A 12,011-nucleotide genomic window follows, 5' to 3' on the forward strand; every position below is an offset into this window, starting at 1 on the left:
CCAAGGGCTGTGCTGGGGGCTGGGGGCAGTGGAATGTCTGCCCAGGCTGCAGAGCTGTGGGTGTTGGCTGTGCTGCGCTGCTGGGGCTGGGAGGAGGGACTCGCCGTGTTGCAACAGCTCTCCAGCCCTGCCACCCCCTCACAGGTCACATCACTGACACATCTCACAGGGCTGTGCTGCAAAATGCAACCATCTGCCTTTCTTTGCTTGCCCAAGGTCTCCAAGCACTCCACAAACACTTTTCTGGCAAAACTGCTGTCACCTCTTCCATTTCTCTGGGGTGTGCAGAAGGTGTTGAACAGAACTCAGGAGCTTTTGGTTCTCTTCTGCTTCAGGCACCAGGCACATTGTCCCCACTGCTTGTCTTCTATGCTCACCAAACATCCTCAGGCAGAGGATGTGCTTGGCATTCCCCTCTGCATGGACTGACATCCTTAGGCACTGGTTTCAGTGGGAGCACCTGCCCTACAGCCCTTTTAGTCAGGGGCTTCCATGGATTAATTCCTCTGAGGTGTGTACAGTGAACAAAACCCAGTGAAAGGGGGTTTAGACCCTCAGCTAAGACAGCTGCTGGAGCCCCCATTTCCCACTGGGGACAACTGGGTATCTTCACACAGGGCTGCAAAAGGGCTTTGCAAGAACAAAGGGAGATTTGGGCTTTGCAAGAACAAAGGGAGATTTGGGCTTTGCAAGAACAAAGGGAGATTTGGGCTTTGCTTTGCATTGGTGAGGTGTGTTTGTTAAAGAAGTAAATGGATAGATAAAAGGCATGGACTGTTAGTGTTTAGGAAAACAGGTTCATGTTCAGTCTCTGAAGAAGCTGGTAAAGGACAATTCATCTTCTGTCCCTGTCCTGTAATCCCTACAGGTAGTGAGACCTGAGGCTGTGGGTGTCTTTCCTTATCCGTGTTTGTCTACTGCAGCTGGAGCCTTTCTAATTCTTTTGAATATATAAATGTTTGCTTTACATTTCCAGTACTTACCCATATTCAAAAATGGTGTCCCAGGTGGCTCAAAGAATCCTTTGAATCGGTGTCCGTGCCGGGTATTGTTACTGATGTGTTTATATGTTATTATATTTAGAGTTCAATGGGATCTGCATGCTACGACCTGGGTGTAATTAATTCCTTAAGTCTCAGTTAACAGATACCCATTTATAATGCACTACATTTTGGAATATTTTTATTTTCTCCTGCCGAAATAATAATTTTATTACTTTCAAAGCCATTAGCGGTAATGCCGAGAATGGAGCACATTACCTAAGAGCTTTTTCCCCAAAATTTCTTTTGCACAAAAGTACAAAATACCTATAAAAATTCCATGCAATAGCTTCAGCTGCTCCACAAGTATATCCCATTATATATCTAAGACCTTAAAAACGTCACATACCCCAGATCAGAAAGATGTTACCGATCCCCAGCTTTCCATGAACTCCTATTCACCAGAACCGCGGCGAGGGGCGGGATACACAGGGATGCTTTATGGCCCTATACAACGCGGTGATTTATACCCAGCCCCATCCCAGCAGCACGCTAATAAATCCCGCGTGGTACCTCGCTGCCGGCCGCAGCCGCGGGCACCGCCCGCAGGTGCGGGAGGCGGAGCGGGGCCGCCCCGCGGGTTGAACGGGGGGTCAGGGCCGCCGTCCCGGGCCGGGCCCATCAATTTCCCGTGCTCGGTGCCTGCGTCCCGGCGCGGCACTAATGCGGAACAAATTGAGACATATCCTCTCCGTAATTAGTTCCAGCGTTCCCAAGATTTACGGTACAGTAATGGCCCGGCGGTCTCGGCGCTGGGGAGGCTGCCCCGGCAGAGGGGGAAGAAGCGAGGAGAAGGGAGATGCACAGGACCCCGCGGGGATTTTCAGCATCCCCACACCCGGGTCCTCGCCTCGGAGGGACCGCAGCGCCCTGCTCAGCAGTGCCCCTCTCCCGTCAGCTGCATCTTCACTTCTCTGTGCATCAAAAAAAAAAAAAAACAAACCTCTTTTATGCTCAGGGGATAAACAAAATGTCCTCTGCGCAGCTCGAAGGCGTCCCGGTGCCCACGTCAGCCCGCACAGGGAAGGCTGGTCCCGCCTTGCCGGCGGCTCCCGCAGCGCTGGGCAGCGAGCGATGAGAGATCGGGCCCTCCGGGATGGGTTCCTGCCCCTCTGCCCCCTGCCAGATGTTTGGCAGCTTTGTTTCTGCTGCTCTGGGCGCTTAAATAATCAAACTCTGATCAGCCCCCTGAGTGAAAGGAGACAGATCCCACTGCGCGCTGTGAGCGGCGTGAGCAGGAGGGGAAGGGCAGGGGATTTATCTCTGTCTCAGTCTCACCCACCTCCGAACCGCGGGGGGATCGTTTAGAAATTTAGCAAGAATTACGGTCCCTAAACAGGTTAGCATGCAGAAGGAAAAGGTCGGCTGGGGAGGTGCGGCAGCGGTGCTCAGGTTGAAGCAGGTTCCCGAGCCCGTTTTTCTCGGGACTCTCACTAGAATAATCCTCCTCCAGCTATTGTTTAACCTTGCAGAATATACCTTCGAGCACAATCGAGCACTGAGCGTTATCAGGAATTTCCATAGCTATGGAACAGCGGGCAAGGACGCCTGTCAGAGTTTTGGATAGGGCCGTGTATGGAGGGGACGGGGCAAAATGTTCCGGACCGCCCGGGTCTGGAAAGCGACAGAGGAGATGCCGTCCCCGAAGTGCTACCTTCTGGAATCGGGATTGGCATCTCTGGGGAAGAGGTGGGCAAAGAGGGAGCAGCTCCTCTCTGCATGGCGTGCGCCCCCGAGGGGAGCTGCTGCCCGCGCTCCCGGCCTGTGCTGGAGATTCCTCTCTCTCCCTGCCGCTGGCTAGACGAGAACAGCTGAGGGAAGAGGCGCTGGCCGCTTCCCAAAAGTCCTCAGCCCATCCCTCGGAAGGGTCCGGGCTTTCCTCCCCTCCTCAGGCTGCCCCTCTGAGGATTTCTCCCGGGACGGCCCCGGACGCGCTGGCGGCGGGAGCGCTCCGCGCCGCGCACGGCTGATGGAGCAGGTGCCGGCACTCGGAGCAGCGCTGGGCCGGGCTGAGCTGAGCTGAGCTGAGCTGGCAGCTCCGGAATCCCCCCCAGGGCCTCGCCAGCATCCCCGAGGAGGAAGGATGCGCTAATGGCAAAGGGCTCGTCTTGTTTCACTGCTGGAAAGTGCGAGACGAGAAGGTTTGGAAGGACTTCGGCAGTTCTTCCTCCCAGGTGGAGTAATGCAGAGCTAAACGATCAAGAAAACATTTTTTTTTTTCTCTTTCGAGATGATCTATCAAGCTAGGTTATTTCAAGAAAGGAGAAAAACCCCATGCTAGCTCGAAAAACAGCCCGCTGCAGGAAACGCATTTTATTTTTGCTCCTAGAGAGCTCTAGTTTTCATGGGAAATTAAATACCCCGCTTAGGCTGGCCGAAGACTTCCATTCTTGTATTTACACTGTCCGTGAGCCGGAGATGACAGAATCGATCATGAAATCGTTTAGGTTGTGAAAGACCTTTAAGGTACCGAGTTCAACCAACCTCGTGTGTCGGTCGGTCACCGAAACGAGCGAAGGCAGCAGCCGCCCCTCTCCCGATCCCGCAGCTCCCCGCCGGTCCCGGGCAGGGGTCCCGCGGTGTGCGGGAGCCGCGGTGCGGCCGGAGCGGGAGGCAGAGCGGGAACCCGCGGTGCCAGCGAGGTCAGCGCCATCCTCCAGCACGGGCACAAGCGCCGTCCGAGGGTGCTTTGGTTTGCCGTGGATTCTGTAAACTTAGAGGATATTTAATGTCAGCAAAAGTAGCGAACAAATCTTTCGCGCTTACGTTGCAAGTGGATTTTTGTAATACATAGATGCACGCGCCAAAAGAGAGGTTTTGCAAGGGATTTATCTGGAATAGTTTGTTTAAAAATAATTTCTCTAATAACAAAACCCGACCGTTATGACTCATTAGCTTTGAGAGAAAATGAAATTAAACTTGGCTACTCCAATAACGACCTCTTTTAATTTCTTTTGTCGCAGCATTTACACTTTGAATCTTAAAACACCTCTTCAAGGCTGGCGATGCTGGCGACCTTTGATGCCGCGAGGGAAAGGAAACCCCGAGGTGTACATTGTCACCCCTAAGACGAGTGGCTCGGCGTGTCCCGCGGCAGGTGAAGGTCTCACGGCGGCTCTGCCGCTGTTGTCGCTGAGCGCCGCGGGGGTGTCGCGGGGCGGTGGCTCTGATAGCGATGGGCGACAACGCGCAAGGGACAGGGCGGCGGGACCGCTGCCACCCGCGGGCTCCGCGAGTTCCCTGAGCTGGCAGCTGTACGAGCAGCACCCCGCATCCCCGGGGGATTATTCATCAGTATTTCTGCAGGAGGCGGCAGGATTCCCCTCCTTGCCTGCGACAGGTCCCGCGGGGCACTGCCGCCCGCCCCGGCTGATCTAAGTGGGCTCCCGCACCGCCAGAATCTCGGCATCCCTCTCTGCCGGGGCCGATCCCAGCCCTGCCTGTCTCCTGGAGGAAGGACCGTCCGGGGATAACGTGTCCCTCCGGCCGCCGCCCCCGGGATGGACGCAGAGAACTCCCTGTGCAGGAGGCTGGAGAGGAAAAAGAGACTCCGGGCCTTCCCGGGAGCAGTGCCAGGTGAATCTCTCAAAAGCAGGTTACTCACAGCGCTGCTGTCCTCCCCCGCCCGCCCAGCTGCTTCCTGCCCCTCACACACAGGTCGGAGGGACAGGGCTCGGGCCGGGCACACGCCGGCCCCGGGCTCCTTGCAAGGGATGCCCACCCCTTCTCTGGCCGGTGGACCCCTGGATACCCGGCCCTGCCCTCCAGGGACAGGCAGCTCTCACCCCGCGGGAGCTCATGGACACGCGGGTTCCTCCCGTAGTGGGAGAGGCACCTGGAAAGACGCTTTCCCCTCTCAGGAACGGGGTCCGCCCGCCCCGGGTCGTGTCACTTCCCCCGGTTCCTGCCAGGGCGGAGGCTTCTCCGCGCCGTCCCCGGGGCCTGCGACCTGGCCGCCCTCGGGAATCCCCACGGACACGCACGGGGCTGGCGGGGGAAGTCAGGCAGCACGTACTTACTGGCCACCTGGATCCCTCTAACATCCCGCAAGCCTCTCCTAAAGAGGGGAAACGTTAGGGTGAGATTTAGTGTCGCTCGCAGCAGAAGAAGGGTGGGAGTGATGTGTAGGGGAGATATATTCTCCCACAGTCACCTCTCCCCCTCCATCCCCGGCTGTCCTGGGTCTCCCCTCCCCCCCCGCGCGTCTGGTCCGGCTGGGTTCAGCAGAGCGGGCTGTGGGCAGCCCCTCGGCGGAGGTTGTGTGAATGGAGGATCGGCCTGCCTGACTCCTCCTCCCCTGCAAACGCCTCTATTTGAGCTTTGCAAAGTTGAGGGCGAGCAGGCATCCGAGGCGAGGCGTGCGCCTCGGCTGTGCCCCCCAGCTCGGACAGACGGACATTCGTACAGACAGACACACACACACACACACGCCCTGCGCTGCGAGCGGGTGCGAGCCCGGAGGCGATCCTGGAGAACAACCTTTCCCTGTCGCTGCTGCCGGCTCCCGCAGGGCTGGACCCGGGGAGCTGCGTCGCCGAGCAAACTTCCCCCAAAGGGCTGAGCTCGCCGGCCTGGTGCCTGCAGCCGGAGCCGGCCTCCGGCTTGGCGGGCAGGGGCCAGGTGCCCTGGAACAAGTGCGGCCCGGGGGGAGACTGGCTGCCCGGCGGCAGGCAGAAGGTGTGCGAGCAGATGGGCTCCGACGTGCGAGACCTCAACGCGCTGCTGCCCTCCGTGCCCTCCCTGCCGGGCAACAGCAACTGCACCATGCCGGTGAGCAGCGCGGCGCAGTGGGCGCCCGTCCTGGACTTTCCCCCGGGGGCCTCCTACGGCTCGCTGGGACCGCACTCCTTCATCAAGCAGGAGCCGAGCTGGAACGGATCGGACCCGCACGAGGAGCAGTACCTGAGCGCCTTCACCGTCCACTTCTCGGGCCAGTTCACGGGCACGGCCGGCGCTTGCCGCTACGGGCCCTTCGGCGCCCCGCCGCCCAGCCAGCCGCCCTCGGGCCAGGCTCGGATGTTCCCCAACGGGCCCTACCTGCCCAACTGCCTGGAGAGCCAGCCAGCCATCCGCAACCAGGGTAAGGGCCGCGCTGCCGGGCGCCCCGGGCTGGGGGCGGCCCCCGGAGGCGCCCGCTCAGCCCCGCAGGGCCGCGCCTGCTGTAAACACCGAGGCCAGGCTTTCTCCGCGGCAGCCCAGCCGGGTTAGCCGAGCCAGCCCTGCCGTGCCTCTCCCTTCCCTCCCCGTGCGGCGGCCACGTCGCTCCCGGGAGCTTTAGGAGCCACGAGTTGCTCGCCCCCCACCCCTCCTGCGGGCAGCGGATGCAGCGGGCGGCTCTGCCAGGCGGGCTGGAGCCCCCCGGCCCCCTCCCGGGGTTGGAGCAGCCTCTCGCCTTCGCAAAGGTTTGTTCGGACCGGAGACGGCACAGAGTCCTGGAATGGAGATGGGGCCCGTGGCCCGAGACAATTCCCCCTGCGTATCTCGGGGGTGATGGGGTGGTGGAGGGGGGTGAACCTCCAAACTTCCTCCTGAGCCCGAAAAGCGCTGTCCGCACACTAGTGTGTTCAAGCCCCTTGTCGAATTAACCTCGGGAGGGCTGAACATCCCCGGGCTGGAATGCACAAGCAGTGGCGACTCGTTTCTTGTCCGCACCTCCGTGGCCGGCTGCGCCGTAACTCCCTTCGGTCCGCGGTGCCCGCACCGCCCTGAGAAGCTCCGAGGGCTGAACAGCCAGTGGGTCACCCTCGTGTGGCACCGGGGTCGCCATCTAATCCTTTTTATTCCAGTGCCTGCAGTGTAAACATTTGCGGGTGCAAACGCGAGGAAGAAAGGAAAAGGGGCCAGCGTGCGGAGAACTTGTAAGAGACCTTTTGGGTCTCCTTCGCCCTCCTCCAGCTGGCCCCGGAGCGGCGGGGTGCCGTGGTTTGCCCCGCACTGCTCGGCCCCGGGGGAATCGGAGCGAGGGGAGCCGGGCAGCCGAGGCTCGGGGGCCGGGGGATCGGCAGAGTGTGCGTGGCCCTGCCGGAGCGGGATCAGTGGCTTTTAGCAGGAGGTTCTCCCCGCTAAACCCTGCTGGGCTAAACCCAGCCCGCGGCTCAGGATTGCTGTGCCCCGCGGGGACAGCACGGAGGGGCTGGGACCGACCGTCCCGGGCGATTCGGGCGAGGGGCAGAGCAGAGGCGAGGCCGGGGACGAGCTCGGTGCTGGCGGCCGAGGCCCGGGCGATGCTTGCAGCGAGGGCCAGGGGTTGTTCAGCAGCGTGGCAGTGCCGGTGTCGCGGTCCCGGTGCCACCTTCGAGCCCCGGCCCCTGCCCCGGGGTTCGCCCTGCGCCGGGCTCCGACTTGGGGAAGCACAGAGCGGGGCTCCCGGACCGTGCTGCCCATCCCGGCTGGGAACATGGGATCAGCTCATCCCTGGAGCTGGGAGAGGCTCGGCCGTGCTGCCGATCCCGGCTGGGAACATGGGATCAGCTCATCCCTGGAGCTGGGAGAGGCTCGGCCGTGCCGCCGATCCCGGCTGGGGAAATGGGATCAGTTCATCCCTGGAGCTGGGAGAGGCTCGGCCGTGCCGCCGATCCCGGCTGGGGAAACGGGATCAGCTCATCCCTGGAGCTGGGGAGAGGCTCGGCCGTGCCGCCGATCCCGGCTGGGAGCATGGGATCAGCTCATCCCTGGAGCTGGGAGAGGCTCGGCCGTGCCGAGGCCCCGGAGCCGCTGCGTGCCCCGCGGGGTCCCGGGTCCAGCTGCGGGATGGGACAGGAACGGCCCAGACCCCGCCGGGACAGGGACTCTGACAGGCACTTTTGAAAGGATTTTAGACACAGAGGGGATTTATGATCGCTGAGTGGAAATAGTGACGAGAAAGCGGAGAGAAGGGCGAGGGAGATAAATTCGAATTAGAGAGGGACAAAATAGCTGTGACTTCGAGCCGTCCTGGCGTCCGGGTTTACCCATCCCGAGGAGAAACGGAGCCTTTAAGGCCCCAACACACGGAGCCCGCCCTGAGCTCTGCTCAGGGACCCGCACACACCCGCACCTGTGCTGGCTGAGAGCGCACCGAGCCCTCCTCATAGCCCCGAGCATCCAGGCTCGGCAGGAGCCTGGGGACGGAGCAAAGAGAAATTCGGCAAAGGGTGTTTGCTTTTTTTTTTTTTTTTTTTTTTTTTTTTTTTTTTTTTTTTTGGTGGATGGATAAAATGTTTTTGCTTTGGCTCTCCTCAAGGTTGAACTCCATTTTTTTTTTTTTTAGACGGTTCCTCCGACCGTGGGAAAGACGCTACCTTGGCTCTGCGATGACATTTCTGCCAAGTCTGGGATGGGGTGGGGGGTAGGAAACTAAGGCTTTGAAACCTCTGCCCAATTTTCCTCTTCTCGTTTGCCTGCCTCTTTCATCCAGCTGGGCTCCTCCAACAACTGGATGACTCCAGCGGGCCCCGTTCCCCAGCAGATGTACAACTTTCAATTATTTTCAGCACATTTTAATCAGGCCTAGTTCTGATAACGCCCTAATTAAAGAGACCTCACTATCGGCAGCTCGGTTCAGAACTCAACTTTCTTATCACATTCCTGAAGCTTTGGGTCAGGCAACACCGGAAAATGTGGCCAAAACCTCGTCCTGCTCCGAGCTGAGTTTTGAAGGTCACCGAAACTCTGTGGCGGGCCAAAAGTAACGTAGAAAGTGTCAGTGTTTTCTGAAAGTTAAAAAAGAGGCAGAGGGAAACGGGGAAAAGGGAGTTGAAGGTTGAGCCTCTACCCTGGGGGCTGAGGGAGGAGATAAGGAGCGAGAAGCAGCTGTGGGATGGGAGCCCGTGAGGTACCGGCCTGTCAACGCTGCCCGCGGCCCCGCTCTGCTCGCAGGGTCGGGGGATGCGAGGGACATTTGGGGAACAGCCCAGCCCCACTCCCATCCCATCCCCAGCCTAAGGGCCGACTTAAAATCACCGCCAAGGTGAAGGTTTTAAAGTCTTCTGGAGTATTTGCTGTGGCTCCCTCCGTTTCTCCCGCGCAGGTTAATGAAGTCCTGTAATGTCTCTGCATCCAGCCTGCCAGCAGAGAGAATAAAACGGAGAAGCAACATTCGAATCCCTTTGCTGCCTCTCCATTTTATTCTCTCTGAAACCCGCTGTGCTCACGGATGGTGGGTGAAGCAGAGACCTGCCCAGCGCCGAGCAGCCGGCAGCGAAAGGAAACCGAGACAGGAGCCTGAAAACAGCCCCGGGTGCTCCCTCTCGGCTGACAAAATCACTCTCCAGCCTCATGCCCCATCCACACGGGTCCATGGGGAATGCCCGTGCTGGAATATGCGGGTTCAGGGAGAGGAGTGTGATGGAGAAAGCGCTCACAGTCCCTTTGGTTTCTTTCCCCTGCCCGAGTCGCATTTTTTGTTTTGTTTAGTTGGGTTTTTGTTTTGGTTGGGGTTTTTTTGTTTTGCTTGGTTTTGTTATTTTTTGGTTTGGTTTTTTTTTTTAATTTTTTAAGAGTTACTCTCCGAGGAGCTTGGTTCTCGGGGTAAATGCTGATGAGCCGAGAAGCCTCTGAGATAATATTACTTTGTAATTACTTTTTTAGCTGAAGTTGTTTAGCCAGCTCCAAGTCATTAATGAAAGTTGGTGTCCAAGCACCTGATTTACGATTCCGTGCCGGCCCGGGGTCAGCAGAGGTGGTCTCTTTCCATCTGAATCTGCTCGGTGTAGGAAACAAAATAGGCTGTTTATTATTTTGGAGAGCAATTTTCGCTGAAAGGAGGAGTTTTATTTTTGCACGTAACATTCCTCCTCTTTATTGCAGACTCTTCAGAAAGCCGCTCTTAACAAAATAAAAAAAGCGCAAGATTAAAGGGTAACTTCTAAACTGGAAGCGCCAGATGAGTACACCGAGCAGATGGGAACCTTCCTCTTTTAATATGAGCAACAATTAATGGAAACATCCTTTTTATTGCCGAAGGCGATCTGTTCTCTTTAAACACGAACGAGACTTCCGACTTTCCGCGGCTCTCCCCGCCGGGAGGGATGCTGGAGTGCGGAGAGGGCGGTGCGGAGGGGCCGGGGGGGCTCGGGGAGCCTGGCCCTGTCCTTGTCCGCGGCGTGGGCAGCAGCCCCGCGGGGGGATCAGACACTAAAAGCATTCCGAGCGGGCTGTGCGTGGCCGTGAGCCCCTCTCTCCCGCTCGGCGGAGCTGCTCTAACCCCGCTCTGCTCTCTCCGCCAGGTTACAGCACCGTGGCCTTTGACGGGACCCCCAGCTACGGCCACACGCCGTCGCACCCCGCCGCTCAGTTCACCAACCACTCCTTCAAACACGAGGATCCCATCAGCCAGCAGCCGTCCCTAGGTAATTCCTGCTCAGGGCAAACCCGCAGGGAGCCTCGCCGAGCTGCCAAAGCCCAGCCGAGGGGTCTCCACTCGCCCCCAGGGTTAACTCTGCGCTCTCTCCCCGCAGGGGACCAGCAGTACTCGGTGCCTCCGCCGGTGTACGGCTGTCACACGCCGACCGACAGCTGCACGGGCAGCCAGGCGCTGCTGCTCCGGACGCCCTACAACAGGTACCTCGGCCGGCAGGGAGCTGTGCCTGCCCTCCGTGAGCGCGGGTTGCTGCTCTCTCCCCCGCGTGCCGCTCGAACAGCTTCTCCTTTATTCAAGGAAACAGGTTTATCCTTTCCCTTCTCAAAAACAAAACTAAATAATCCAAACCAAACCCGAAAAAATGAAAATTCACACGTAAAAACAAAACCATACCAAGGCTAAACCACCCCAACCCCCAAACAAACAAACTAACAAAAACAAAGAAAGCAACAAAAAAATCTTAAAAACCCAAACAAAGCGACATCCCCAAACCCCCACAAAACGAGAAAAGGTGTCGCGGTCCCCGCTGTGTCTCGGAGGTTTCCCGGGCCGGGGTTGGCGGCGCCGCTCGGTCCTGGCGGAGCATCCCGGCGGGGAGGGAGAGCCGCGCTCCGGCAGCAGGTGCCGGCCACCTCTGGGAAACGAGAACCGGGCTGCCCGCACTCCTTGGGCTGTCCCGGTGAATGAATTTGGGGTTTGCCCTTAGCCGCACTGGGGGAAGCGCTTGGGGCAGAGCCCCAGGCTGCAGGGCCCCCCGCCTCCTCTCCGCTCCTGGCTCTGGGAGTTCCCGAAGCTCTTCCCCGAGGAGGGGAAGGTGTGGGAATGCTGGCTGGTGAGCAGCAGCCATGGGCAGAGCGGTGCACAGGCGATTAAAACTCAGCTCCGTCCCAGGGCTTCGTCTTGCAGGCCAAGAGCCGTTCCGATGGCTCCCAGGAGTGATGGGAGCGGGCCTGCGGGGAGGTTATTTATTGAAATCGGGGCAATAAACCTATCGGGTTTCCTTGCTGGGAGAAAGGTGCGTCTGGAGCTTTGCTGCGAGCAACGAAATCTCTTTGCCAATAGACTGGCCTGTGGCAAGCGCGGCTTCCCGGATTGTTTTCTTTTTATTTCTCGGTCTGACATGGGGGCTGGGCGTTGGAGTTTTACAACGTGTTTAGTGAGTAAAAGAAGTTCCCCAAAATTTATTCCTCAACTTTTTGTGAACTTGGAGCCAGTCCCGTATCTTGGAGTTGCTAAGTAACTCTCGCACACAAAACAATGTGCCGCTGCGAAGGAAGCCGAGAGCGGCTCCTCTTGTAGGCCGCTTGTATCACCTCAGATTAATCGACACTGGACGTGACACAACAAAATTCTGTCACTTCCAGAAGCCACTTCGCTAATGAACGTGAGTTGACGTCAAGGGAAGGAGGGAATGAGGTAATGAAGGAAGGAAAGAAGCCTATCCAGAGAGATTAGCTTGCAGAATAATTGGCGGGGCGAACTCCTGCGCTGAAGTGCCAGAGATTGCTCCCCGCGCAGGGAAATCTATAAATATGGTTTGGAGGAGGCTTGGGGAGGGCAGCTCCGAGCTGCCGCCGCCTTCCCCGGTCCCTCGGGCCCCGGGGCTCGCCCTCGCCTCGCTCCTGGAAGCG

At 58.6% G+C, this 12,011-nt stretch overlaps 1 protein-coding gene across 3 annotated transcripts in view; it reads left to right on the top strand.

Annotated features, from left to right (window-relative positions):
* Positions 1-5,301: 5,301 nt before the first annotated feature.
* Positions 5,302-12,011, top strand: part of WT1 (WT1 transcription factor) — a 33,236-nt gene continuing 26,526 nt past the window's right edge. The window contains exons 1-4 of one of the 3 annotated variants that reach the window (XM_056493778.1): positions 5,352-5,810; positions 5,901-6,120; positions 10,247-10,369; positions 10,478-10,580. In XM_056493778.1, the coding sequence (XP_056349753.1) occupies positions 5,730-5,810; positions 5,901-6,120; positions 10,247-10,369; positions 10,478-10,580 (527 nt within the window). In that variant the 5' untranslated portion in view covers positions 5,352-5,729. Of the gene's footprint in view, positions 6,121-10,246; positions 10,370-10,477; positions 10,581-12,011 lie in introns of all 3 variants that reach the window. The other 2 variants (XM_056493776.1, XM_056493777.1) reach the window with 2 other exon arrangements.

This window comes from Oenanthe melanoleuca, chromosome 5 (assembly GCF_029582105.1).
Source record: "Oenanthe melanoleuca isolate GR-GAL-2019-014 chromosome 5, OMel1.0, whole genome shotgun sequence".
In the NCBI taxonomy this organism is placed as follows: Eukaryota; Metazoa; Chordata; class Aves; order Passeriformes; family Muscicapidae; genus Oenanthe; species Oenanthe melanoleuca.